Source organism: Ambystoma mexicanum, chromosome 5p, assembly GCF_040938575.1.
Source record: "Ambystoma mexicanum isolate Mex_15411 chromosome 5p, UKY_AmexF1_1, whole genome shotgun sequence".
NCBI classification, from domain to species: domain Eukaryota; kingdom Metazoa; phylum Chordata; class Amphibia; order Caudata; family Ambystomatidae; genus Ambystoma; species Ambystoma mexicanum.
In genome coordinates, this window is record NC_090930.1 from 671,733,263 (window position 1) to 671,759,029 (window position 25,767).

At 43.8% G+C, this 25,767-nt stretch overlaps 1 protein-coding gene across 1 annotated transcript in view; it reads right to left on the reverse strand.

Moving 5' to 3' along the window:
* FRMPD3 (FERM and PDZ domain containing 3) overlaps window positions 1–25,767 on the reverse strand; it is a 1,207,861-nt gene that overhangs the window by 839,433 nt on the left and 342,661 nt on the right. The window contains exon 5 of the mRNA XM_069613047.1: window positions 7,940–8,044. Coding sequence (XP_069469148.1) covers window positions 7,940–8,044 — 105 coding nt within the window. The remainder of the gene's footprint in view (window positions 1–7,939; window positions 8,045–25,767) is intronic.

The window sequence follows — 25,767 nt, forward strand, 5'->3', positions numbered from 1 at the left end:
ATTAATTTATAAAGCGCCTTACACCAAAGCGCTGTACAATGGAACAACATAATCCATAAACAATATAACGGTTGAAGCAATGCTGTACATTAGTAATTGCTGGGCCGGGACCTTGTTAACAGCGAAACCCAGGTGCTGTTTAACATCTGTGTCCTTTTGTGTCCGCAACTGCTCTGTAGGTCAGCCAGGTCAGGTCAACATAGCCCACAATTTCAGGGGGGTTGGGGGAGTACTGAAGCCCAGTCAGCTCAATGGTGTTGCACCACTGCTTGTGTTTAATGCCTTGATTACTTATTGATAATCTTCATTACTCCTAGCCCTATTCTTCCTCATCCCAGTACTTGTGTATGAGGCAGTACTTGTGTATGAGGCACTATGCCGCATACGCAAGTACTGGGATGAGGTAGAGGTATGTGAAGGTAATGCCTGTAATCTTCATTGCTTCTAGTCACACTCTTCCTCATCCCAGTACTTACCTATGAGGCATGGAGCCTCATACGTAAGCACTGGGGTAAGGAAGAGGGATGTGGGGTAATTCTGGGCCAATGAGCTGATCTTGGAGGTTGGGTAAGGGATGGGAGTGAGATGGGATGTGTGGGTGGCGGGATTGTGCAATAAATCATAATGGCCATCCAGGTCCATGCTAAGCAGGAATGATATGTGGTGTTAGTGGCTAGAGAGGCATTTTGGTGCAGCCAGTCTAGTCATTCCTCAGTTTGGTATGACTTTTTTAACTGGGCAGTTCTGATAAAGCAGTCCTGCTAAGTGTAATTACCTGGCTAGACTGGCATTTGGGTTCCGCCAGTCTAGCCATTCCTTACTGCGGCATTTTATATTTTTCTGGGCATCTGTGATAAAATTATATGATATGATAAGTCATTTATAATGCACCTGTACACAAGTGTTTTTAGGCGCGACAAGACAATTGAAGGAAAACAGAGCGAGGACAAGACAAATGATCTTATTAGGCCTTGTGTCATTCAGATCGTGAGAGAAAGAGAAGTGCAAGGGAAAGGGGAGGGGAAAACAGGGCAGCAATGCTCTGAGTAAATGCAGCCGGGGCAGCTCGGCTCTCGGTAGTGCAAGGAGAACAAGGGACTGTAGGGTTACAGTTACAGCCCTTAACTGCGTGGTAGGCCCGGAGGCAGTGCAGGGGTGACTGATCAAGAAAGAGCCTGGACTTAGTGAGACTGAGGGTAGCCAAGGTACCAGTTGGTACAGCAGACAGGTAGGTCAGGTAGGTCAGCAGGGGTGGGAGAGAGAGAAAGCAGAGGAGAAGAGGAATGTTTTGAGCTGTTTCCGGAACTTCAGGTGGTCCGGCTCAAGTTTGGGAGGGGCAGGGAGGCATCTGTAGAGGTGAGAGATCTACCCCCACTCTATGCCTGGAGAAGCATCTAACCCTTAGGCTCGAGAAGGAAGGTATTTTGGAAGAGAGTGTTGGATGTAGTGCGGATCCCAGCACCAGAAAGCCTTGTGGACAATGCAAAGTGTCTTGAACTTGATCCTTGCAGCCAACGGGAGCCAGTGGGGAGATTTCATTGCTGGAGAGATACAGTCCCTGAGCTTGAGGCCAAGGATAAGTCTTGCAGTCCTGTTCTGGATTAGTTGCAGAGACCGGAGAGTAGAGGAAGGCAGATTGAGAAAGTCCCTGTTTCAGTAGTCCAGCTTAGAGAGAACCAGGGCTCTGGAGACAGTGAGCTTCTGGGGGAAAGTGATAAAGGGAAGAGTCCCTTTGAGGAGGTGCAGCTGGTAGTGGGACTTCAAGGCAATGTCCGAGATGTAAGGAGAGAAAAAGAGACTGGAGTTGAAGAGGACACCAGGAATGAGCGAGAGAGGAGAGAAGGCTGAGGGGCACTGCAAAAAAGCTGAGTGTCATCTGCATAACACTGAAAGTTAGAGGAGAAGGTAGAGATCAGGTGGTCCAAAGGGGCCAAGTAGAGGTTGAAAAACCAGGGTGATAGGATAGAGCCCTGGGGAACGCCACAGGTAGAGAGAGGTGGCAGAGAGAAAGGGACTGTCACGACCCTCGCCCAAAACCCCCTCTGGCAAACCCATTGGCCAGGTGGAGTCAGGACTCGGGCCTCTAGAGCCTGGCATCCTCTTCAAAAGCCCTCATGGGGCCAGTCCTGGCGCCTATGGCGCCAGTCTCATACACCATGAAAAACGATGTGCCCGGGAACTACTTTATTGTATTGTCAGCCAACATGGAGGCATCCACATAGCTTGGTTCCTAAGAACCAAGCTATGCGGTCTAGTGTTTTGGGTGTGGTAGCCTAGGGACAACTTTACCTGGACTATTTTGTTGGGGCTATTTAAACCACACCCGAGCAAGACAACACGCTTCACGTTACTTTGCAGCTTGCAACGTGATGCTCACCGTGTCCAGCTATTCCCTCGAACCTCGGACAAGCAGAACCTGCAAGGAGACAAAAGGAACATCATTAGCAGCGGCATCTTACCTGCAGTCTTCATCTTTAAACACTTGCAGCTACTGAGAACAGCTTCCTCGAATCTGCACGCCTCCCGGACAGAACGACCTGAAAGAGGAAGATAGAGGCAACATTAAAGAAAGCAGTAGAGACATTTACAAATTACGAACTGCTCAAAAGGCTTACCTGGCTGGTCGCCTCTCGGCTGGCACCACTCCAGACATTCCACTTGTGCTGAAGAACACTGCGACCTACAAGGAAGCAAAACACAGGTTAGCAAAGGCAAGACTTTGCAGCGCTGCGCATAGCGCTTACTTACCGCATCATAGAGCTCTTAATGTGCCATCATTTACCAGCAGGGCTCAACCAAGCCAGTTCGCCGCGCTGAAGCTCTGCATACCTAAGGGAGAAAAAAGAGACATTTTAAACAAAGAAAGGCATGCAGGATAGCAACAAAACTAAAGAACAGCAATAAGACCTACCTGAACAATATCAAATGGGCCGGCGTCAGTGAAGTAACTGGACCGCACTCGCCCATGAAAGACAACGTGCCCCTGCAAAGGAGGCAGGACGGAGAGCATGCCTAATTCTATCACAAGGTGAGGAGAGGGTGCCAGAGGGACTGAAATCATACGGGGGTGGAGGGAGGATACTTACCCCTGTCGGTCAGTCTTCAACACAGTCCTCCTGTATTTTCAGGCAGAACCTTCCCCGCAGACCACATCAGGGCAAAGCTGAGAAGCATACCAGCGAGTAACCCGGCTGGGTGGCGTCCCTGTGGATAGCAGGTGAGCATAACAGGGACCAAGTTGGACCTGGGAGGGGTGGCCCAAGAGGAAAGAGGTCAGCCACTCCAGAGCCTGATCCATGATGCCCAGGTTCTCACTGAGTCGATTGATCAGGATGGCATGGTTGACCATGTCGAAAGCAGAGGAAAGTTCAAGGAGGATGAGGACAGAAGGAATGGTGGAATGAGGGTTAGAGATCAGATCTTCACAGGTGTTCAGGAGAGTAGTTTCCAGACCTCTGGCAGCTCTTAAACTAGACTGATTGTCATGGAGATAACCAACAGATTCAGTGTGCAGAGTAAGATGGGAGATGCCCAGCTTTTACAAGAGTTTGGGAGAGGGGAAACTTCCAGTGGCAAAATAATGAGAAATACAGAAATCAGCCAAGGCTGGAGCAAGGGTGTCAATATGGTCTTTGATGATTCTGGAGGCGCGGGCAAGCACCTGTTTCAATGACACTTCCATAGATGGGACTTGTCTAGAAACCTTTTCAGGTGTTAGAGAGAAAGAGGAGAAGGAGGAGGAGAGGGAGAGATGGCCAAAGGGGGGCAGAGAGAGGAAGAGGGAGATGAAGAGGAGATAGTGGACAGGATTTCCTGAGTTTGAGAAGAGAAGCGTGAGGCCAAAGCCATACTGAGGGCCTGTTGAGGGAACAGGAGAGGTAGAGACCGCAACAGGATTGGCTAGTTCCTTTCAGATTTAAAAAAGTTTGGCTGTGTTAGAGGCTGCAGAGACGCAGGCTTGAATGTGTGCTCTCTTCTTGATGAGTCTTATTGCTTCGAATGGCATTTTGGTGCAATCAGCCTAGGTATGTCTAAATGTGGCCTGGTATGCTTTACTGTAATGTAATTACGCGTCTACACTGGTCTACATTGTGCAGCCAGTTGGACGTGTTTTCATTGTGGCATGGCATTTTCAATAGCAAAACATTAATGTTCCTGTGTACTGTTGGTGACTGGCATGTATTGGATTGGTGTTACCCTACAAAACAATAGCAAACACTGGCTTTTTAGCACTTTTTCTCAGAAAGTGGGCCTCATCACGAGTTGGGCGGTAATGCCGGCGCTATTAGCGCCGGCGCTAATAGCCCTTCCGCCAAACCCCCCGGCGCTGTTAGCGCTGGATCACGGGTTTGGCGGAACGGTTATTGCTGATTCCCCATTGGGCCCATTCGGGAATTCCTCATCCCCCATTGGGCCCAATGGGGAAAATTCGTGCTATTACCGCCGGCGGATTTCCGTAAACGCGCCGAAAATCAGAAAATCCGCCAAGGCCATGATCTGGTGGACCCTTAAATGCGGCGGTAATAGCGCTACCGCCGCATTTAAGGGTTACCGCCAGACTCGTGATGAGGCCCAGTGTGCTGTATATTGCATTAACACACATATTTATATCTTTCTCCTAGTGCAGTGTTCCGCAGACCCCTTCAGCAGTATGTTTGTGCATATTGCGCTAGCATGGTAATGTAAGCCGGCCCTGTGTGTGGCACAACCCGTGATTTGTTGCAGAGTTGGGAGGTCCCCTCAGCATGGCTCACAGGGGGGCCCCCAGATCTTGTGTTACGCCACTGCCCACAGCATTGCTGGCTTGAATAGGAGTTTACCTCAATATTGCATTATTAAGAACGCAGAATAATATGCATTTTCCTATGCTATGTGAGAAAGTCACTGATAATTTTCATATTTACCATATTTACCATATTGTATTCCCAATTCCAAAATATTTAATGTGCAAATTATGGTATAGTTATTATAGGTCAGCACACACATTTATAAATTGTCACTGTTATTTTTTAATGCATGTTCTTGAAGGAATACATCAAGGTTTGAGCCAGAAGGATAGACAACACAGAGCAACACAGGTTTGCATCCTATTTCTGTGCTTAGAAACAGGTCCACGGTGCTAAGCATGATACAAAAGGTAAATTAATTAAGGTTTCACTTGCTTGTTGAAAGTGAATTACATTGGACACTTTGAATAAACCAAAAGATCAGTGTGTCTGCATTTTGCATGTACAGCCATGAGCCATGCCATTTAACACAATTGGCAACATCTTCTGAAATTACAGAATATTTCACTTACATTTTGTCACTTCAAACTAAACATTTCTGGTGCACGAGCCATGTTCCTATTTAGGATATACAGTTACATGATTTGCTAAAAATAATGTCATTATTGATGAAATGCAATGCTGCTTCTCCATTTTTCTGGCTCTACATCTCCTCATTAGTATAATCAGACTATACATTGTTCCAATGTGGTAAAGTGTCATGAATTCAGAGATTTCATTTTTAAACTGTGATTTTTGTCTTTCCCTTTGTCACTTTACTTTTGTTAAAATCCAGTTTTGGGTGAAATGTACTCAAAGGCGAATATGGGTCCTCTGATAGTTTAGTTTGTGGTAAATGCAGCACCATGTGTCGAGTGCTGTGTCTTAAGTGCACAGGTGAGCACCTGCCTCCCACAGGTGCAACATCTTTGGTAAATATTACCACAGTTTGCAGTTTTTCAGCATCAGTTTGCTTTAGGGTAAACAATCTTAGGTTCCATTTATCTTTATACACAAGTTACAATTATCTTTTTGATAAAGATTATACTTTATTGGTGATTTGTATTAGCATGTGGGCAATCTGCCTCATGGCACCCGAAACACAGAATGGGCAAGAGGGTGGACCCCAAAGGGGAGAAGCACACAGATAAGTGCAAGAATACCACACTAACAGCACAACTATATGCAGTAATATGTGCATGTTCCATGTTAAGACAATTGTAGGGTGCAGATGGTTGGTTGTAATTTTGGAGAGGCTGAGAGTTTCTTTGCAACTGAGGTTTCTAAAAAGAGTTTGTACAATTAAGATTTAAATCGTCTTTTTAATGAATTTTGATTCTCAACTTGTTTTCTTTAGTTTTAGGTGGTGAAATGTCATCCATTAGAAGGTGTGGTGTTTTTTTTGTTTCATGGATGCAGTCTGATGCTGTGAGAGGCTTGTGTCTGTGGTTATCAGCTGTGATTTAAAAGAGTTGGTTTTACTCCTGGGATTGCAGTTGCGTGGTGCAGTGTAGTGCTGCAGGGTCATGTTGACGGTGGCGTTCATGTTTAGGTTATCCTTGTACTGTTGCTGTTTGCAGCATTGGGGTGCATTGAGGGCTGCAGTGGGCATGTTGATGGTGGTTTTCGTGATGAGGTCAGAAGCATGGTGCTGCATGAGACTTGTGTCAGTAGCTTATCAGCTCTGGTCTACAAGGCCTGGTGGAGGGGTAGTTCAGTTGGGTGTTTCCCCCGTTTCATCTTGGTTGAGTTTAGTTTCAGGTGAGCAATGTGGTTTCTAACAGCACCATCTTTGTGTGCAGTGGATTTCTCCCCTACATGTGCAATGCATGTTATTCTGTGTTTTGGCATCAAAGAGGGGTTTTATTTTGTTGCACTATTAGATTAAATATATATTTTAGGGTTCTGCCTGCCTGCACCCGTTGTGTTGTTTGTTTCCGGTAGTTTGCTTGGTTGCCACTCAGGAGCTATGGTTGCACACAGTCTCGTATACTTTAGATGGTCACACTTATATCTTGTGGAGGGAACGTTTCCACAAAGTAAGTCTGAAGACCGGAAGTCATGCATTGCAAAATATCAATTCAATGAAAGTGGGCGAGGGAGTATAAATGCATGAAGTTTAAGTATAGCAAGGCACTGGACGGGCTAGCTATGACTGAAAGCGAATTGGGTTATGCAGAGGGAAATGTGACTGCTTGGTTAAAAGAAATTTAGTTTTTATTGTAATTCTTACATTTTAATGATACAATAGTCTACACCATTAACACACGGGGTCTACGAAACCACCTTCAGAAGCATCCTGGGCTTTCCGACATTCCACTACTTTGTTCTCCAGTGCTAACACTGCTTCCAAAATACATACGATATTCTAATGAAACGTAGAGGTAAGTAGTCACATCACATCTGTCTCATGGCAATGTTTGTTTAAATATTCAAGTAAGCTCATATTCTACTAAATTCCTGAATGGCAGATGAGGGGTCCTAACAGCTGCACAGAATTTTCACCAATTCAGAGTAGCCCAAAAATGGTGGCCAGTTAGACTTTCAGAATATTCGGTCAATCAGAGGGCCAGAACATTTTATGTTCTCTGGTTGAATGAAATAAAAGACTGTCAGCCAATCACATGCCTCAATTTCACAGACACTCTGATTGGAACGTTTAGCCTGCAAGTCAATCACAGACCATCAAGTTCCCAACAGATGCACTTGAAAACAATTAATTCTGATCTTCTGTTGGTCTGATTTCAGGGAGCAGAACGCTGTTCACAGTAATTCTGCCCAGTAAACACTACCGCAGAGATGCACAATGATTGTGGTGACTCTTTCCAATAGCCAGATATTCGCAATGCACCCACCAGAACCTTACGCTATCATTTTATTATGTGTTAGGGGTATTTTGGGGCCATTCATTATTAAATAGCTTTTCCACTTTTCTATTTCTGAATAGAAGCTGTTTGGACATGTTAGTAAAACCTTTGGAGAAAATTCGAACTTTCTTAAATGAATGTTTTTTAGAACATTGACTTGAACATTCTCTTTCCCTCTTTAAAAGACCCATATTCATTTATTGCAGTTTTTATACTAGACACAAGAAATCTTCAAATGACCTTGAAAACAAAACAACACAGTGTGCCTGAACTGCAGGAGAACAACATATTGAAAGAATAACTTACTGGATCTGTTTCGCCAACTGAAACCTGCTCCGAAAAGCGGACCTTCACTGGATTAGACCTCAGCTTCGCCTTCTTGGCTGCACTGATGAAGGCAGATTTGGGAGACTACAAAGGAAAATCAATATATATGTTGATCAGGGTTCTCATTGCAATTAAGAATCTGCAACTTCACAAGATTAACAAAATCACACATTTGGAGGAGAAAAAGTAAGGGGCAATGCTATGGGAAACATTTGCACAATCTAAAACCAGTATTCCCCCATTAGACTGTTTCGGATATAGTTGTCCACACTTACAGGTGAGAATTTTAAAAGCAAGCAAAGTCTCAATAAAAAGTCGATAAGAGGCAGCGACTGTTGTATGAAGGCACATTAGGTAAAAGGTGCTCACGCTCGACTGCACGTGGAATAGAAGCGAGTGGTGTTCTCTTTGATGTATGATGATTGCGCTAATGCACCTTGAATTTCATTACTCTGAACACATTTCACTTGCACATTTTTATTTTAGAGACAAGACGAAGTGTTCTGTATTAATGTAACGAGAGGTGAAGCAGAGCACTGCGCTGTGATATTTAACCAGGAATTAAAGGGCCTCTGTGGGGTAGGGCTGAGATCCTTTACACGCAAGGTAACCTTATTGGTGGCGTCGTGTTCTACAGACCGCTAAATTGCTGCATGCCAGTGGCGTAAACACGCCTGGCTAGCCCTTTGATGTTCTCAGGTTTATTGGAAGCACAAACTAAGGTACAATGTCCTATCATCGCGGGGGTTTTTACCTCGATTTTTTTAACGAAAAAAACTCATTGAATTTCTAGGGGGGGTTAGACAAATATATATATGGGGTGTGGGTGTTCGAGAATATCAAAACAATTCAAACGGGATGAGGGCTTTGGTGGGAACCCCCCAAAAATAAAAAATACAAAAATTTGATGAGTTTTTTTCATTGAAAAATCTGCGGTAAAACACCTGCGAAAAAACATCCTGCAATGAAATGACAGAGAACCCAAACAAATGCCTGTTAATGTAAACTGATTAGTGCAATATATTATAGGATTGAGTCTGTGTGGTTGATGACATCCCATGAAAAGGACCCACCATTTTTAGTTTGGGCTATTAGGTGTCACTTGAGACACCCATAAGTCTAAACCAATGCATTAGTGTACAGGTAGGGAGATATGGCATATAAGGAGGGACACATGGCTTGTAGGTGTTGTTTGGTATTTTGCCTACCCACTGAATGCCCATGGCCATGCTAAACCAAATGGCCAGTCCCACCCAGTTCCTAACCCTCCCGTCCAAAATGCTTCCTAATGGGAACTCTTTGAGATCGCTTTAATCAAGCTTTTCCATCAAATCTTGCACTCAAAGTGTGTGCTAGTGTGTTTTTTAAAGCAGTCTTCTGAGAGTTAATGACTTAATTTGAGTTGTTAACCCAGTGTAATGAAGTTGCCTTCACCCACTCGATTTATAAGCACTCTGCGTGACCTTCGCTGAAGTCCTGTTTAAAACAAGCATTGACAGAGCCAGCAGTTTTGGCAGGTATATAAGTATTAAGATTTTGCGAGGCACTGCTATTAGATGCCCAGGTACTCGCACCATTTACGCTGCTACCATCAATGGCCTGTTAATACCACTATGGCTGTGCTTGGCAAGTGCCTTTCCCATGTCTACACAAAAGCTGGAACTGTTGGCATTGCCAATGCTTGTTATAGATGACTGTTGTACCTTGAGTGAAAGTAGGATACTACTTTTTTTGCCAGTGCTTGTCTTGTTCAAACCTGCCACTTTTCAGAACAGGACAGTGGGTTCAGAAATCAGTTTGAAAGTTGATTGCAGCCACTGATTATTTAAGTGTCTTATAGTCTCCATCAATTTAAAAATGGCTTCCATGGCCAGTCTGGATGATAATAAGATAGGCTAAGGGTCACTATCAGTACTCACATTAGAGTGCCTATCTCTTACATATAAAAGAGCAGGGCTCTATGTGAGTCCAGAAATTACCCTCCCATAACATAGGCAATGTATTCTGTTTGCCGAAAACCAACCGCCTCATATGTTCAGTATTATTAGTATAGACTCATGAAGACTCATGAGCATGACCAGAGAGTGTCCATTTTGATGGAATAGAATTCGCCATTTTGACTAATTTTCGCTTCTTGCTTTCTGTTCAAATTGCTTTGCTGTAAGCATATTCTATTCCGTTATTCCGTTGTTGCTCATGCATAGAGCAGGGCCACAAGATACATGGTGAAACACAACAAAGGCAACCCAGACAGCAATGCCCGGTCTCCTCCCTCACAAGTCCTTGGAAGTAAGCAACAAGGCATTTAATCACTATGCAGGTGCCAGCTAGTCTCGCTGATGCGGCAGAAATGGTAGAAACAAACAATTAATGGCTTGAATTATGCTCTCTTTTACAGCCCCCCTTCACTGATCCCTGTAGAGTGAGTTCACCCCTAGTACACAAATAGAAACTGGAAGATAGTGAGGCCTGGAATGTGTCTCTCCCCTGCACGCAGCTTGCTTGTAAGAACAGGAGCAGTGTGTTCCCTAAAACAAAGAATCATGTCTGCAAGTCTGCAAATTGCAAACTGTTGCTAAATGAATGTCTGAAGGTGTCATAGTCGTCACAATTGTCAATCATCGAATCCATTTCAAAGGAAGTATATTATGGGCAGTATTGAATATGTCATTACTGATAAACAGATGTTTGTTTTGTATATATGTAACTGTTGTAAAATACTCGCACTCTTGCATCCCTCGGAGTCTGGAGACACACGTTGCGGGACGTGAGACCCAGTTGGCCAACTGAGCCTATTTGCTTTGCAATAAACCCTAGATTTTGGGAAGTGAACCTTGTGTCTGGTGTACCAGTTTGTGTGTGGTGATTGTGCCTTGTTTCCATATGCGAGGGTCCCCTAGGGGCCCCATTAAAATGGCACCCGAATAGGGACCCTCCCCCACTTGTTCCATCGTATACGTTGTAATATAAAGAAGGCGAGAGGAGAAAATGAAGCGAGGACGAGACGGTCGAGCCGGGATCAAGAGGTGTTCGGGGCGCCCCTGTGAAAGTGGAGAGACTCCTTTGTAGATCTGTACACAGCTGATCCCTGATCAACGTGTCTGGCCAGAGAACAAGGAAGTGAGGGTCCCGAAACGAGGCAGAGTGAGCCAAGATACGAAGACACAACGATTTTTGGTTGCGTCAGTATACGGACGAATTGCGTCTTGAAAGACAATTTGGTTGATCAGGTGAGTCGTGCCCTGATTCTAAATAACCCTGATATTGGTTGAGAGTTGATTTTGCAAAATCAAACACCCAGGGTAAGGTTAAAACACCTGCCGAGTGGGATTTTTCCACTGCAGTAGACAATCTTTGGAAATTGGCCAGTCCCGCCACCCGTGGGGTCACCGGCATATGAGATGTATGTAAAGTATGGTGTAGGAGCAATAATGTTTTGTGAAATTTGGCATAGGCAAACCAGATACGAGGAAGATTTACAATGGCCAAAACACGGGAGTTATGAGATTGCGAGGATAGATTATTTGGAATCAGTATTGCTACGTAAGAAAGCACGCCCTGCAACATTTGACGTCATTAGATACTGGAGGAAGGAAGCTATGCTTGGTTGGAAAAGCAGGGAGAAAAATGCACGCAGGCACGAGTCAAGAACAATGAGAGTGAGGGAGCAGGATGAAAAGGAGTGGGATGACAATTTAAATAAGTCAGACAGATGTGTTCAGATGGGAGTAGACAAAATATATCCTCAAAAAGAATTGCATTCATCAGATGAGCTAATAAATAAAATATTAACCGAGAAGAGACAAGAGCACCCAAAAAGAGAGGCTAATAGAATTGCACCAGTGCCCATTGCATAACCCCCTTCAGTCGCCCAGCCCATCCCTGCTGTTCAGACCCCAGTGCAGCCGCAGATCATACAGCCAGCAGCACCGCGGCCCGCAACTCCAGCGCCGCAGCAGCCACTCCCCATTCCCGTTGTTCCATCCGCACCTCCCTCGCAAGACATTCCCCTTCCCCCTCCGCCCATTGAACTTGAATTCACTGTAATAAGAGAAGACGATACAGGAAGAGAGGGGACGGCACAAAGTGAGTGCACTAGAGTAACCCGTAGTGTGGTCAGCAAGGAGAGAAAATGGGAGTTGAAAGAACAAGCCGAGATGTATATAGATGGAAATGATGAAACATCAACGCTGGATTTGATGTATGATTTCAGGAACACTAGTGAAAGACAGGTACTGTTGGAATGCATGGGAGAATATTTAATGGAGAGATGGAAGCAGTTAATTGGAATGGTACCGCCACAGAAGTTGTGGGATTTGAATGCTTTGGCACGATGTAGAGAGAGATGTAGAAATAAAGGAACATGTGGACAGGCTTTTTGAATTTAAAAATGAACTTGATGATGCATATGCTGAAATGTTTTCCATGCCGGGGTAAAGAAGCAAAGATATAAGAAAGGAAAGGAAAGAGGTGTTACCATATGTGCAGCGGCGATTTCTCCCGCCGTCAAAACAGGTGAGTGAAAAATTAAAAATATGTACACGGGAGGCGCTAAAATGGATTACAGATCCTAGTATTCCCACAATGGAAGTGCACGAAATATTTGATCAATACACATTGCCAATGAAGAGAAAAGCACTGGAGGCGATGGTTTAATATTTGCAGGATAGAGATATAGAAAGTAAACACGCTAGCCCCCCCGAATTAATGGCAATATATAAAAGAGCAATAGAACGCGCAACGGGAAAACAGCCTTATCAGTTGATTTGGCAATAGTAATGCATATGAGGAAGGGAGAAGGAAAAGTAAGTGCGGTATTTCTTATGAGGGAAGTCCCACCTACTTTTGTGCCGAAAGTAGAAATTCCTGAAACAGGTGATCAACCAGCACGGGTAACAGAGGTGCATTATACAGCACAGTATGTACATGTCCCTTTCTCCAGACAAGATGTGAATAATATAAAACAAACGATTCCTGATTTGAGGAAGAATCCACAGGATTCTATAAGGATCGTCCATTTTTACTATGAATGATATAGACCTAATTTTCCCAGTAATTGTGCCAGCAGACATATGGAAGCAAATAAGGAAAGTAAATGATGAGGATGCCTACGGTGCCGCATGGGAACATCTAGCAGTAGAGGATAAGAATAGAAAATCAGGCAAGCAATATGGCAGCATTACTAGGACGAATAATACAAAAATTGAAGGAAATAGTTCCAGAAAAAAGAATTGTATGGGACAAATTAACTGAATGTGTTCAAGGCAAAGATGAGTTATCCACAGATTATTTTAATCGATTTGAGGAAGTGTTTACAGATTTTAGTGGACGGGATGTAAGCACGGAGGCAGGTAAAAGACTATTTGTTGATAAGTATGTGAGAGGATTAATACCACCAATTCAAAACTTAATAATGACATCAGAAAGTGCATGGAAAGCAAAATCATTGAGTGAAGTATTGCATATGGCCCAGTATTATGAAAATATGGTGAATACAGAGAAAGAGGCGAAGGATAGGGTGAATTTAAAAACGAGGGTGTTACTTCAGCAGGTAGCGCGACACAATAGAGGGAGAGGAAATACACAAGGGAGGAGTAATTCTAACATGCATGGAGGGCCTCTGGGATTAAATCAGTGTGCATATTGTAGAGAAGAGGGTCATTTACGAGCGCAATGTACATACTTGCAAAATAGGAATGGGTATGGTCAGAGAAGACCGCACAGGGGACACCCGGGAACAAATGGACAGAGTAGAAATAATAACATGCAGCAAAACCAGAATAATCAAGGAAATGGCACTCAGAAGCAAAGCCAAGATCAGGGTCACATTCCTTATAACCAAAATCAAAGTGAGGAAAATAAAGGCAGGAGCAGAAATGTTTTGACACACAACCCAATACATATTATTGTGGCCACTATACATCGGATGATGTGTTTTGTTTCCTAATTTGGACAGCCCAAGACAGGGGTCGGAACAGTGTCTATTCCCGTGAATCAAAAAGGATCCTACATAGAAATGAAAGTCGGGAATAGGGAGCACAGCTTTCTCCTAGACACAGGTGCGCAAAAGTGCTCAATAGACCACCACTTGGTTCCGGAAATATCGCTGTCAGGGCAAAGAAATATCTCAGTAGGGTTTGCAGGTACGCCAGTAATCAATCCAGTGTCCCAATCAGTACCAGTAACATTAGATCTATTTATTGAAAATTGTCAATTTCTCTTAACAGACAATTGTGGGGAGAATCTTTTAGGATTACATTTATTGAAAAACTGAGTGCAGTTATCCATTGCACTCCTGATGGAGTGTTCTTGACAATTTCACCACAGAATATACCAGTGTCCAAATTTTTGTCCAAACCTTTGCCGGGGAGTTGAGTGGAGTACCAGCTTGCATATGGGCGATGAATGACAATGATGTGGGATGCTTGAAGATAGAACAAGTAAAAATTGTTTTGAAGGAGGGAGTAACATTGCCACGTATTCCCCAATACAAGATTTCAATGGAGGGAGAGAAAGCATTGAAAAGTATTGTTTCAGATTTGGTAAAACTGAAGGTGATTGAAGAGATTACAGGCAGCACATGTAACAGCCCCATTCTCCCAGTGTATAAGAAAGGAGGTAATGAGATACCGTATTGTTTCATAATTGATTTACATGCTTTGAACAAAGTGGTTGATCCTCAATTCCCATTGGTCCCAGACATCTCCACGATTTTGACAATGATACCCGCCTTGGCAGCATATTTTAGCATGATAGACCTTAAGAATGCATTTTCAGCATACCAGTACACAAGGATAGCAGATATTTGTTTGCTTTCACATTAGGAGGGTGGTCATATACATTCAGGCACATTCCACAAGGCTATACAGAGAGTCTGAGTATTTATAGCAGGGCACTGAAAGAACAGTTAGATATGTTAGAACTACTGGCAGGTTGTGTATAGTTACAATATATAGATGATGTATTAATTGCTGCTGATACAGAGGAGATTTGTAAAGAAAGTAGTGTGTTGTTATTGTTACACTTAGCAGCGCATGGCCATAAAGCGAGTTTGAAGAAATTATAGTATTGTCGAAGAAGGTGGTCTTTTGGGTTACCTACCTTTGAGAGAGGGAAGAAGACTGCCACCAGAAAGGGTAGGAAGTATCTCTGGTATGCCTATTCCAAAAACACAGAAAGGAGTCAGAGCCATAATAGGAATGGCTTCCTATTTACGGCAGTGGATAGTAAACTTCGCAATGATTGTGAAACTAATGGTGGCATTGACAAAAACGCATGTTGTGATGCCTTTGCAATGGAATGAAGAATGCCAGAAAGCATTTGATCTGCTCAAAACTGAATTGTGCTCCGCCCCAGATTTGGGCACACCAAACTATGAAACAAATTTCAGATTGTTTGTGCATGAGAATGAAGGCTGCGCGTTGGCTGACTTAACGCAGAAACAATGTGGAAGAAATAGACCATGTGGCTATTTTTCTTCCACGCTGGACATTGTAGCATGCGCTTTACCACATTGTTTGCGAGCTGTTTCAGCGGATGCTGCGTCATTGAAACAAACTGAAGCAATGGTGCTGGGGCAAACTTTAATTTTATGGTGCCACATGCCATAGACGGTCTATTAAATAGAACGCAGATGCAACACCTCACTTCCGCTAGATTGACTAGATACGAAATTGTCCTATTTGCACCACACATCCAAATTATGAGGTGTAGTGCTTTGAATCCTGCAGAATTAATGCCACTGCTCAGGTAAGAATTAGGCGAGAATTAATCACCTCCCCATGATTGTTCAATGGTTACTGAAGAAGAAATGAAAGGAAGAATTGATTTAACAGACACCCCACAGAAAGAGCCAGAGGGAGAACTGTTTTGTGACGGCTCCTGATTCAAATTACCTGATGGCACATCAACTGCTGCCTATGCTTTTACGACACAAAAAAGTATTGTAGAGAGTAACAGAATCCCCTACAACTCTGCATAAGCAGAGCAGATAATAGCATTAACCAGAGCATGTGAAATATCTGAGTGTAACATATATACTGACAGCCAATACGCCTTTGGGGTGGTACATAACTTTGGCCGACTCTGGGCTGAGAGGGGTTTCTTGACATCACATGGAACCAGGATACAATATGGCCCTTTGACTGTACGATTGCTGTCTGCACTTACATGTCCAAAGTGCCTAGCAATAGTGAAATGCGAGGCACATAAAAAAGTAACATGTAAAGTGGGAGAGGGGAACATATTTGCAGACAGGATTGCGAAACAAACTGCCACTGATTTGAATACCAAGATGTTAACAGTACAGTCAGAAGAAGTGCCTTGCATGATAGGGAATGGAATTGCCACTGTCAAAGAAATGCAGGCAGAAGCAACTGCGGATGAAATACAAGAATGGACTGAGGGCTCTGCAGAACTAGATCTAGAAGGTTGCTGGGTGGACAAGAAAAGTAGAAATTGGATGCTGCCCAACTCCTATGTAACCGCGATGGTCACAATGGCCCACAGTCCCACACACATTTGTGCAAAGAAAATAGTTCCGAATTTAGCTACAGTATGGCAGAACACACACATAAAGAAAAATGCAGAAAGACTAGCACAGAATTGCATTACTTGTCTGCAACACAATGTTGGGAAAGGGACAGCGACTCCAACAGGTAGTTTTGCCCCCCCCTCTATGCCATTCGAGGTAATCCATTTTGATTTTATAGAAATGGAAAGGTGTCAGAACTTAAGATACGTTCTAGTGGTTGTATGTGCGTTCAGTAAGTGGGTAGAAGCATATCCAGTGAAGGACTGTACTGCCATGAGCACTGCAAAAGTGATGTTAAAGGAGTACTTTTCATGGTTTGGCTTTCCCCGGGTCATATGGTCAGACAATGGCCTGCATTTTGTGGGTGCAGTGGTATTACAGATTTGCGCAGGTCTCCAGATTGACAAACAATTCCATTGTGCCAGACATCCCATGAGTGCCGGGCTTATTGAGCGCCAAAACGGCATATTGAAAGCCAAAATTAGCAAAATCTGTGCGGGGAATAAGTTATGTTGGACAGATGCATTGCCCCTAGCGTTATTGTGCATGCACACATCTGTGCAGGCAAGGACTGGGCTCTCCCCGTACGAGATTGTGATGGGGAGACCTGTGAATGTTTGGTGTGCGCCACAGCCGAGGTGATTGAGTGAAATCGAGTACCCTGTGCTTAGTACATACTGTAACCTGTTAATGCAGAAATTGCGTTTGATTCATCAGCAGGTGCAAGAGGCTCTTCCCATCAGATACACTGGTCCAGGGCATTCTCTGCAACCAGGAGATTGGATACTAGTGAAGAACTTTGAGAGAAAACCATCACTTGCACCCAGGTGGCGTGGACTCTACCACGTCCTTTTGGCAACACAAACTGCAGTACGTGTAGACGGTAAAAAGGTATGGATACATGCCACGCATACAGAGAAAGTCCCATCGCCACTGAAAGAACTGCCCGATCCAGACGACCAAAGAGAGATAGCGGCACCAGAAACAAAGGAAATTGTTGCCAGCTCTTTGCCACAAAATTTGTCTGATCCTGAAACAAAGCCTGGAAAGATTGCTGTAAAGGAGGAAGAGCTAAGAGTGCCCCAACGTTGCCCAGCAGAACCTGCATCACTGCTGGCTGACACAAAGCCTGTATCATCATTTTGGCACCCACCATCTTTTGTTGCGCCGCAGGCTGACACTGAGCCTGAGTTTGGAATTGCACCCACACTATTCACTGATCACACAGTACCAGGAGCAAGGCAGTATAATGTACGGTCTCGAAACAAGGAGTGATCAAATCTTCATTTTATAGATCTTTGTTGCCTCTGTTTCCCATCATGGATGAAGTGGGAACCGGAGGCCTAGGGGAGAGAGGCGTGGGAGCTGTGCAAATCCGACAGCTCAGGAACGCGGCTCCCCGGTGCTATCTGTGAAAATCCATGTGTAGATCACCCCTCACAGACAAGAGGGGCTCATATGGTACAAAGGCAATTGATAACTGCTCTGGAGTTCTTTGAGCGATGTGCAGAAGCATGATAATCTTGCCCAACGTATAACAATCCAGGCTGTTGAGAACTGGCGAAATACTTTGTTGACATTCCTGAACTTATTAACATTCGAACAAGTGCAACAGTAAGAGATATTCATGACAAACGTTGTTGGAGAAGAAGAACCACAAGAGAAAAATGCCTGCACCAGCTTTTGCCCCCTCCTGCACCGCTGCTGATAATGAGTTAACTGTAGAGACTGTAAGGTTACAGAAAAAATATTGCCGAAAAAAATGGTATGCTGATCCTAAGAATAGTCATGTGTGTTATGAGTATATTAGCACCGATAATGACAGTACTGGTATTATGGTATTTAGAAGAAATACACCAATTAGAAATATTTCCGCCACTGAAAGCCCGGTCTATGAAATTACTTATTCTTTGTCCCCAATGGAAGAGAGACACAGGGAAGGGTATGGAAATAACACATTACTACTGATAATGAATATGACACACTCAATTCTGAGAAAAAACAATTGTTGGGTGTGTGCTCACGTACCACAGCATGGTGGTAAGGGAATAGGTTGGTATGTGCAGCCACTGCCATTGAGTTCCGCATGTTACGCGTCCTTAAGTGCATTGTATTATGTGAAATGTAACAAGAGTGCAACGGGTCAATTCGATAAAATAAACATGGACGAATTTGAGGAGATAATTATGAAACCTGTAGGTTGTTCTATATTTCATAAAACACTATTGTAAACACCAGTAGTTATGCCGCAAGATAGATTATTTTTGCCCTATAAATCATCTGTAATCATGTTTAATATGAACCTAGAAGGAAATAAAGATACAGTGCCCCCCTTCTATACAGTAAACTACAGTCCACACTCTGTTCCCTTTTGCTAATTTTATCATATTAGAGAAAACAATAAATGGGACAGCGGATATATTATACAACATGACGTTGGAGGAAAAAGGGATTAGATTGATGACACTCCAAAATAGGATGGCTCTTGACATAATTTTGGCTGATCGTGGGGGAGTTACATGTTGAAACACAACCCAGACAGTTATACCCGGTCTCCTCCCTCACAAATCCTTGGAAGTAAGCAACGAGGCATTTAATCACTACGCAGGTGCCAGCTAGTCTCGCTGATGCGATAGAAATGGTAGAAACGAACAATTAATGGCTTGAATTATGCTCTCTATTACGGCCCCCCTTCACTGAGCCTTGCAGAGCGATTGACCCCTAGCACACAAATAGAAACTGGAAGATAGTGAGGCCTGGAATGTGTCTCTCCCCTGCACGCAGCTTGCTTGTAAGAACAGGAGCAGTTTGTTCCCTAAAACAAAGAATCATGTCAGCAAGTCCGCAAATTGCAAACTGGTGCTAAATGATGAATGTCTGAAGGTGTCATAGTCGTCACAATTGTCAATCATCGAATCCTTTTCAAAGGAAGTACATTATGGGCTGTATTGAATATGTCATGACTGATAAACAGATGTTCATTTTGTATATATATATAACTGTGGAAAAATATTCATGCTCTTGCATCCCTCGGGGTCTGGAGACACACGTTGCGGGACGTGAGACCCAGTTGGCCAACTGAGCCTATTTGCTTTGCAATAAACCCTAGATTTTGGGAATTGAACCTTGTATCAGTTCGTGTGTGGTGATTGTGCCTTGTTTCCATATGCGAGGGTCTCCTAGGAGCCCCATCAGGCAAGTTGCTTTCTTTCTACAATATGTTGTTCTTCTGACCACTTGCTTAGGGGTGGCCTAAATATGCCCTTTGTGCTGATAGATAGGCAGGAATTAGCCCATTCCCTTTGGCACCCCTAAGTGCAAAAGCACAGTAGGCAGTATCAGGGTGCATCCTCCCCTTTATCACTCCATTGCGCTCTGTCAGGTAAGCAAAACAGGACTATGACATCAGCAGGGTGCATTGCCAGCTCCTGCCAAATGACAATGACTGGGCCTTGCCCCAACTTCTCCAGACACACATGGCCACCTTGAACATGACTTCAGCAGCAAGCACAATCAATTGCATATCCCTAACCCTTCTGGGCTTGGTACAACCAGGTGGATAAAACACTGATGCTCAACACATGGGCAGGGGATTTGCCAATTGTGAAGGATACAAATCTTTACAGAACAAAGGTTCATTTATGGAGTTAGAACCAGTAACTTTTTTCAATTACATTTCAGAAAATATGTATATTGCAGCTGTGTGGTTAAAAAAAAAATCTTTATTCATGGCCTTATATTATGCGTAAGCTCAATACAAAGTGTATGATGGTGCTTAATGCCCTCCCCTGTGGGTGTTATTCAGCCGTCACTCAAAATGGACTGTCCAAGGTAGAGGGTAGGGTGGTTATCCATTACAAAAACGATTTAAACATTATGGAAGTAAGTTCTCAAATCTAGTATTGGTTGATGTTCTTCTTTCAAAATGTATACAGAAGCTCACAACTTCATTCCATCATTTAATTATACATCGAACACCATCTCCTACAACACAATTTCTAACTAATCTTTGTGATGCTTTGTCTCAGCTTATGCCACTGTGTTCATGCCTGATTGAAGATGAGTTAAACATCTGGTTTGAGGATATGAGCAATGTTTCCCCTATAGCATTTCTAGCTTCTATGCTTGATTTGGGCTTTCAGCAGATTGTATCATCGTCAATTCATATATTAAGTCACGCTTAGATTGTGTCTTCCAGAACTGAGGCTGAGTCAGTGTTGGTGAACCTTTTTTGTACCTCGGACAGATCACATAGATATTGCCTTTTAAATAAGTGTAACCACAACCAGCGATCTAAAGATACATGAAATACATGAGGGAGAAGCAGAGGGGGATTCAACCCCTCCTCACTTCTGGACATCTTTTATTCAAATCAACGTCTCCCAAGTAATTAATAAACTGGCACCAACACAATTTAGGTCCTTAAATTCAAAGCATTTGAGGAACAAGCCTTGGTTTTCCCCCTACTTGAGATCTGAAATAAGGCTATTGGACCATTATAATGGGGTTTGGAGGAAAAGATATGAGCACAAGGCAAAAGCCATCTATATGCCCGAACTGCATAATTATAAAAAGATGATAGGGCAGGCAAAATGGAACTAGGTGTCCATATGCATGTATGTTTGAAAGCACAAATATAGTGCAGAACCTATTCAAAGTTCTTAAAAAACTGCATTTGCTGAAGGCTTTTAAGTGTCCCCTTGTACCATCTCAGACCCTTTGTGAGAATCTAGCACAATTATATTCTGAAATATTACACACATTCAATTAGAATTAACAACAAATGCACCTATGGGAGATCCTCTGCCTTTTATTCCAGTGTTGCCAGAAGATCTCGCTAATATAACAATTTTTGTTATGGTTCAACCCATCACAAATTAATATTTACTTAAGATTGTGACTGCACGTCACCCACTGCGATAGTCACGGGAACCTTGTCTGGCAAGGATTATGAAAAAGATCAGGTTATTGGCATTGTCTGCACTCTGGATGATTATAAAGAGTTCCTTTAAGTTAGGCCTAGTTCCTGGTCAACTGAAGCCTGCTTGGACCCAGGAGACACAGAACATTTTTAGTCTGTTTCTCAGCTCTCCTATCCAGGCAAAGAGATGGAGGTGGTGGCAACATTCCAATTTACATTGAGAGTGATGAAAGTCTTCTCTGACAATACTTGTGCCACTCCATCCACTATCAATTGCAGGGTACCCTCAGGATCATGTGTCTCGTCTATGCTCTACAACATCTACACAAAGCCCCTCTTTGATAACATAGATTCACTCAACATAGCTTATACGTACTATTCTGATGACACACAGATTCTCCTTCCGCTCTCAGAGTCTACCAGGAAGATGCTGCCACCCTCAGTTCTACCTACGCCACCGTCCAAGCTTGGATGGCAATCAATGGCCTCTTCCTTAACGACGAGAAGACCGAGCTTCTCATCATTGGTCCAGCAGCTGCCTTAAAAACCATTGAATCCCAATACTCCACCTTCAACATTGACGGATCTGTGATTCCCGTCTCCTCCTCGGTAAAAACCCAGGGAGTCCATCTTGATGACACTCTCTCACTAACGCGATAAGTAAATGCCATCTCCTCTGCAGCTGCTTACTCTTGAAGCAACTCAATGCTGCCAGGCCTTTCCTACCCAGAGACAACTGCCTAATGATAGCCTGAGCAGTAATCAGCACCAGGCTTGACTACTGCAATTTCCTCCTCGCTGGCACTTCCTGCAGCAACATAAAACACTTCAAACCATTAAGAATAATGCCTTACACGCTGCCCTCAATATACCACACTCTGAGCACATCTTGGCTGCCAGAAGAGCTGTCCACTGGCTACCTGTTAACAAAACAATTCTGTTCAAGACTCTATCTATCACCCACAAGTGCATCTCAAATACTGCCCAACTTTACCTAGTACAGAACATCGCCAAAGCACAATCCAACAAGCCTACACAATTCTTAGATTACTCCAACCCAAGGTCAAACGAACCAAAGCAGGAGGTTCCAGTTTCACAGTCTTAGCTGGCAAATATTGGAACTCTCTCGCACCTGACCTCAGAGTGGCAGAATCCTACTGGGCCTTCCGCAAAACCCTAAAGACATAGTTGTTCAACTCACATGGTCCCACGCATCCCTAACTATCATTGCTGTAGGTATGAAGGGTACCCCCATAGATGTTGCCTCACTCAACTCTATACCCCAGCACCCATACCAAGCTATTTCTTGTATATGTATATGCTCTACCACTCCGGAAACATTGTAACCACACTTATGCCTAACAGAGACAAAGGGAGAATCCCCTCATTCATGATGCGCTGCACCACCTCTAGGTCAAAAGGATATCCAAATAGGACAACTGGATGACCATACAATTTACAAAAGATATGATTCAAGTGGACAAAGTCAATGGGCCTCATTACACGAATGGCGGTAAGGGTTAACGATCACCGTTAATGGTACCGGTGACTGTTAACCCTTACCGCCTTACTACGTGGTCCCTTTGCGGGTTGGAGACTTTAACGCCTGCTTTTTGCAGGCGTTAAAAACCAACCCGCAAAGGGACCAGGGAGCTAATTACGGTACCGCAATTTGCGGTGCCGTAATTAGCACCTTCCCCATTCCCATTATGCCCTAAGGGGCAACAATGGGAATGGGGAAGGGCAATGGGGGAAGGGGGAATTACCGCCCCACCAACCTTGGAATAGGGCGGTAATTCCCCTTTCCTCCAAGGCAGTGCCAGTATTTTAACGGCATGGACCAAGGCGCTAATAGCACCATGGTCCACCGCCGTCCGTGTAATGAGGCCCAATGTCACAAAGCCATTGTGTTGTGTAGAAAATAAAGTTTATGCTAGAATATAGAACACGTCTGCCAACACGTGTTTTGACCCTTGTACCGGGTCCTTTTAAAGGCAAAGCTGTGTTAGATAGTAATCAGATAAAGCACAGATGTGACATGACAGTTAAAAAATACAGACAAACAATATGAAACACAAATCATAAGTGTCCCCATGCAAAAGGAGGGGGAATGTGGGGACACAGGTGAATGAGAACAGAAATGAACAAGCCATATATTAGCATCATACATGGTTCATGAGTGCAGGGTCAGAAACAAAGGGTAAACACAAACAAGAAGCAAAAATACAATGGGTATGTCGATTTCCTGGGATCAGATATGGTCGCACAAGATACAAAGCAAAGTTACCAATTTTGATGAAGATTGCAGTATCCATGGTAGAGTGGTGGCACCAAACAGTCCGAGAAGGATTAAGAACAAACAGAACACAGTAAGGGGGAGTCCTAATTGAACAATTTCAAGTAAATGCAACAAAAGCTAGTGTTGTGCTGGTTAAGAGGATGACCTCGGTAAGGGTTATCCTTCTGGGAAACAAAGGGTGGATCCTCTTCTGCGTGATTATTCTGGTGCCACACATGAATGATTGAGCCCTCTTGGTTGCATGCATGCGGGCATCATGCCAGACATATACCGAAAGAATATTTTGTTTGATTTTATATTAATGGCGAGGTAGTGAGGTGTCCAGTTGCAGCAAACCCATCCCAAATGTTGGAGTATCAAATAGGTCGGAAGAGATACTGAGGTAGAGAGAAGTAGCACCCCGTGGGATTAATGTGAAAGGGAAAGAAACAAACTTGTTGCATGCTAGGATATGTGCAAATGAATCGGACACACAGTGATATTGGTGTAGACTGTGTAGTGGATTAACGTAGTCGTGGTGGAGGAACGGTCACTTGGAGGCCTGGTCGTGGTTAGAAATGGTTAGAAATGTATAGCGAGTTCACTAACAGTAAAAAGGCAAATCTGTTTCACCGTGTTCGTCGCAACTTCAGTACCCATTCAGTTTATGAAGAAGAAGGTGCCATGATCAGGCAGAGGTTCTTAGAACGAGGGTATCCCGTTAAATCCATCAATCAAGGGTTGTCATGCATGTTGTGACATTTGACAACAGGGACACAGTGTCTAACATCCAAATCTTCTGTGTTTCTGAAACATATCAAATATAAAGTGAGGTGCAGTTTCTTTGAGGCACAGTCCACTGTGCAGTGAACAAAAACAAAAAAAATCTGAAAGCATTTTGGCTGCCACTTTAAAGTGGGATTGCCTTTGTAAAGTCAAATGTTATTTGCAAATACAGCTAGTGGTTTAAACCAATGGAGAGTCTTTTGGGCCATGATATGATTGCAAGTACCATCAACTAGAGAGATATCATGCAGTTAAGGCTGCCGGTAAAGATAATTGCATAGTCTGGATCTTAGCTATGTTGAAATAATTATTTTGACTCATTAAGAACTGTGCCAAGTGCAAATCCTCTGCATCCTCCTATCTTCCAATGCTAGTGTGATGGGTCTGCTGTTACTGCCCCATCAGGGGAGGAAGGTGAATTTACCACGAACACCCCTGTATGTGCCGCAGTGTGTGCAGGAAGGCCCCATCCTAATCCATCCTTACGTGGTATGATATGGCAACGGCACCAGAAGTAGACGCCAGCCCCGGGACCACAATGCACCTTTCATTATACAGTGAGGCCAGGAGTGCCACAACACTGGCCCACACAATGCCAGAAGGAGCAATGCTGGACGGGGCAAAATGATGGTATTGCAGGAGCGCCACAACACTGGTGCGGCATCTTGGAACTGAATGTGGCTCCAGCTATGCTGGAATATGCAAGGAGGGATCTACCATTACACCACCAGGAAAAACATTTTTAAGGAGAGACCTCCATGAAGGACATACACATTCAACTAACCCACCAGGGACGAAGAAATGCCTATTCCTACAGGCTTTTGGAGAACCCTATTAGGGTCTACATTAGGAAATACACCTGGAAGCGGTGCATGGCTTACAAGTCCTTATGATGACTCCCCAAGCCCTTCCCAAATCACACCTATTGGAGCCAGGGAAGTGATTGGATAAGGTAAGTGTCCAATCCTGGGAGGGAGTGGGTTATGTAAGGAGGTGTGTGAGAGTGTGCAAGTGTGAGCTAGTAGGGTGGTGATAAAAGGAGGGGGTGAAGGAGGCATCCGAGAGGCCAGAGGAGATGAGAATGATTGGAGTGCAGAGGCTATTGTTAAGGGGGAGTCTGAAGAGTGTTTGAGTGTGAAAGTGGAAAGTGGTAAGAGTAGTTGTAGAGTAGGAGCAGCAGAGATTTATTTGTAGTATTTGCGGAGCTAGTAGTAGTAGCTGGGAGTGGAGATAGACGGAGTTAGTCGTAGTGGGAAGTAGAGACAGTAGGAAGTGGGAGTAGTGGAGTA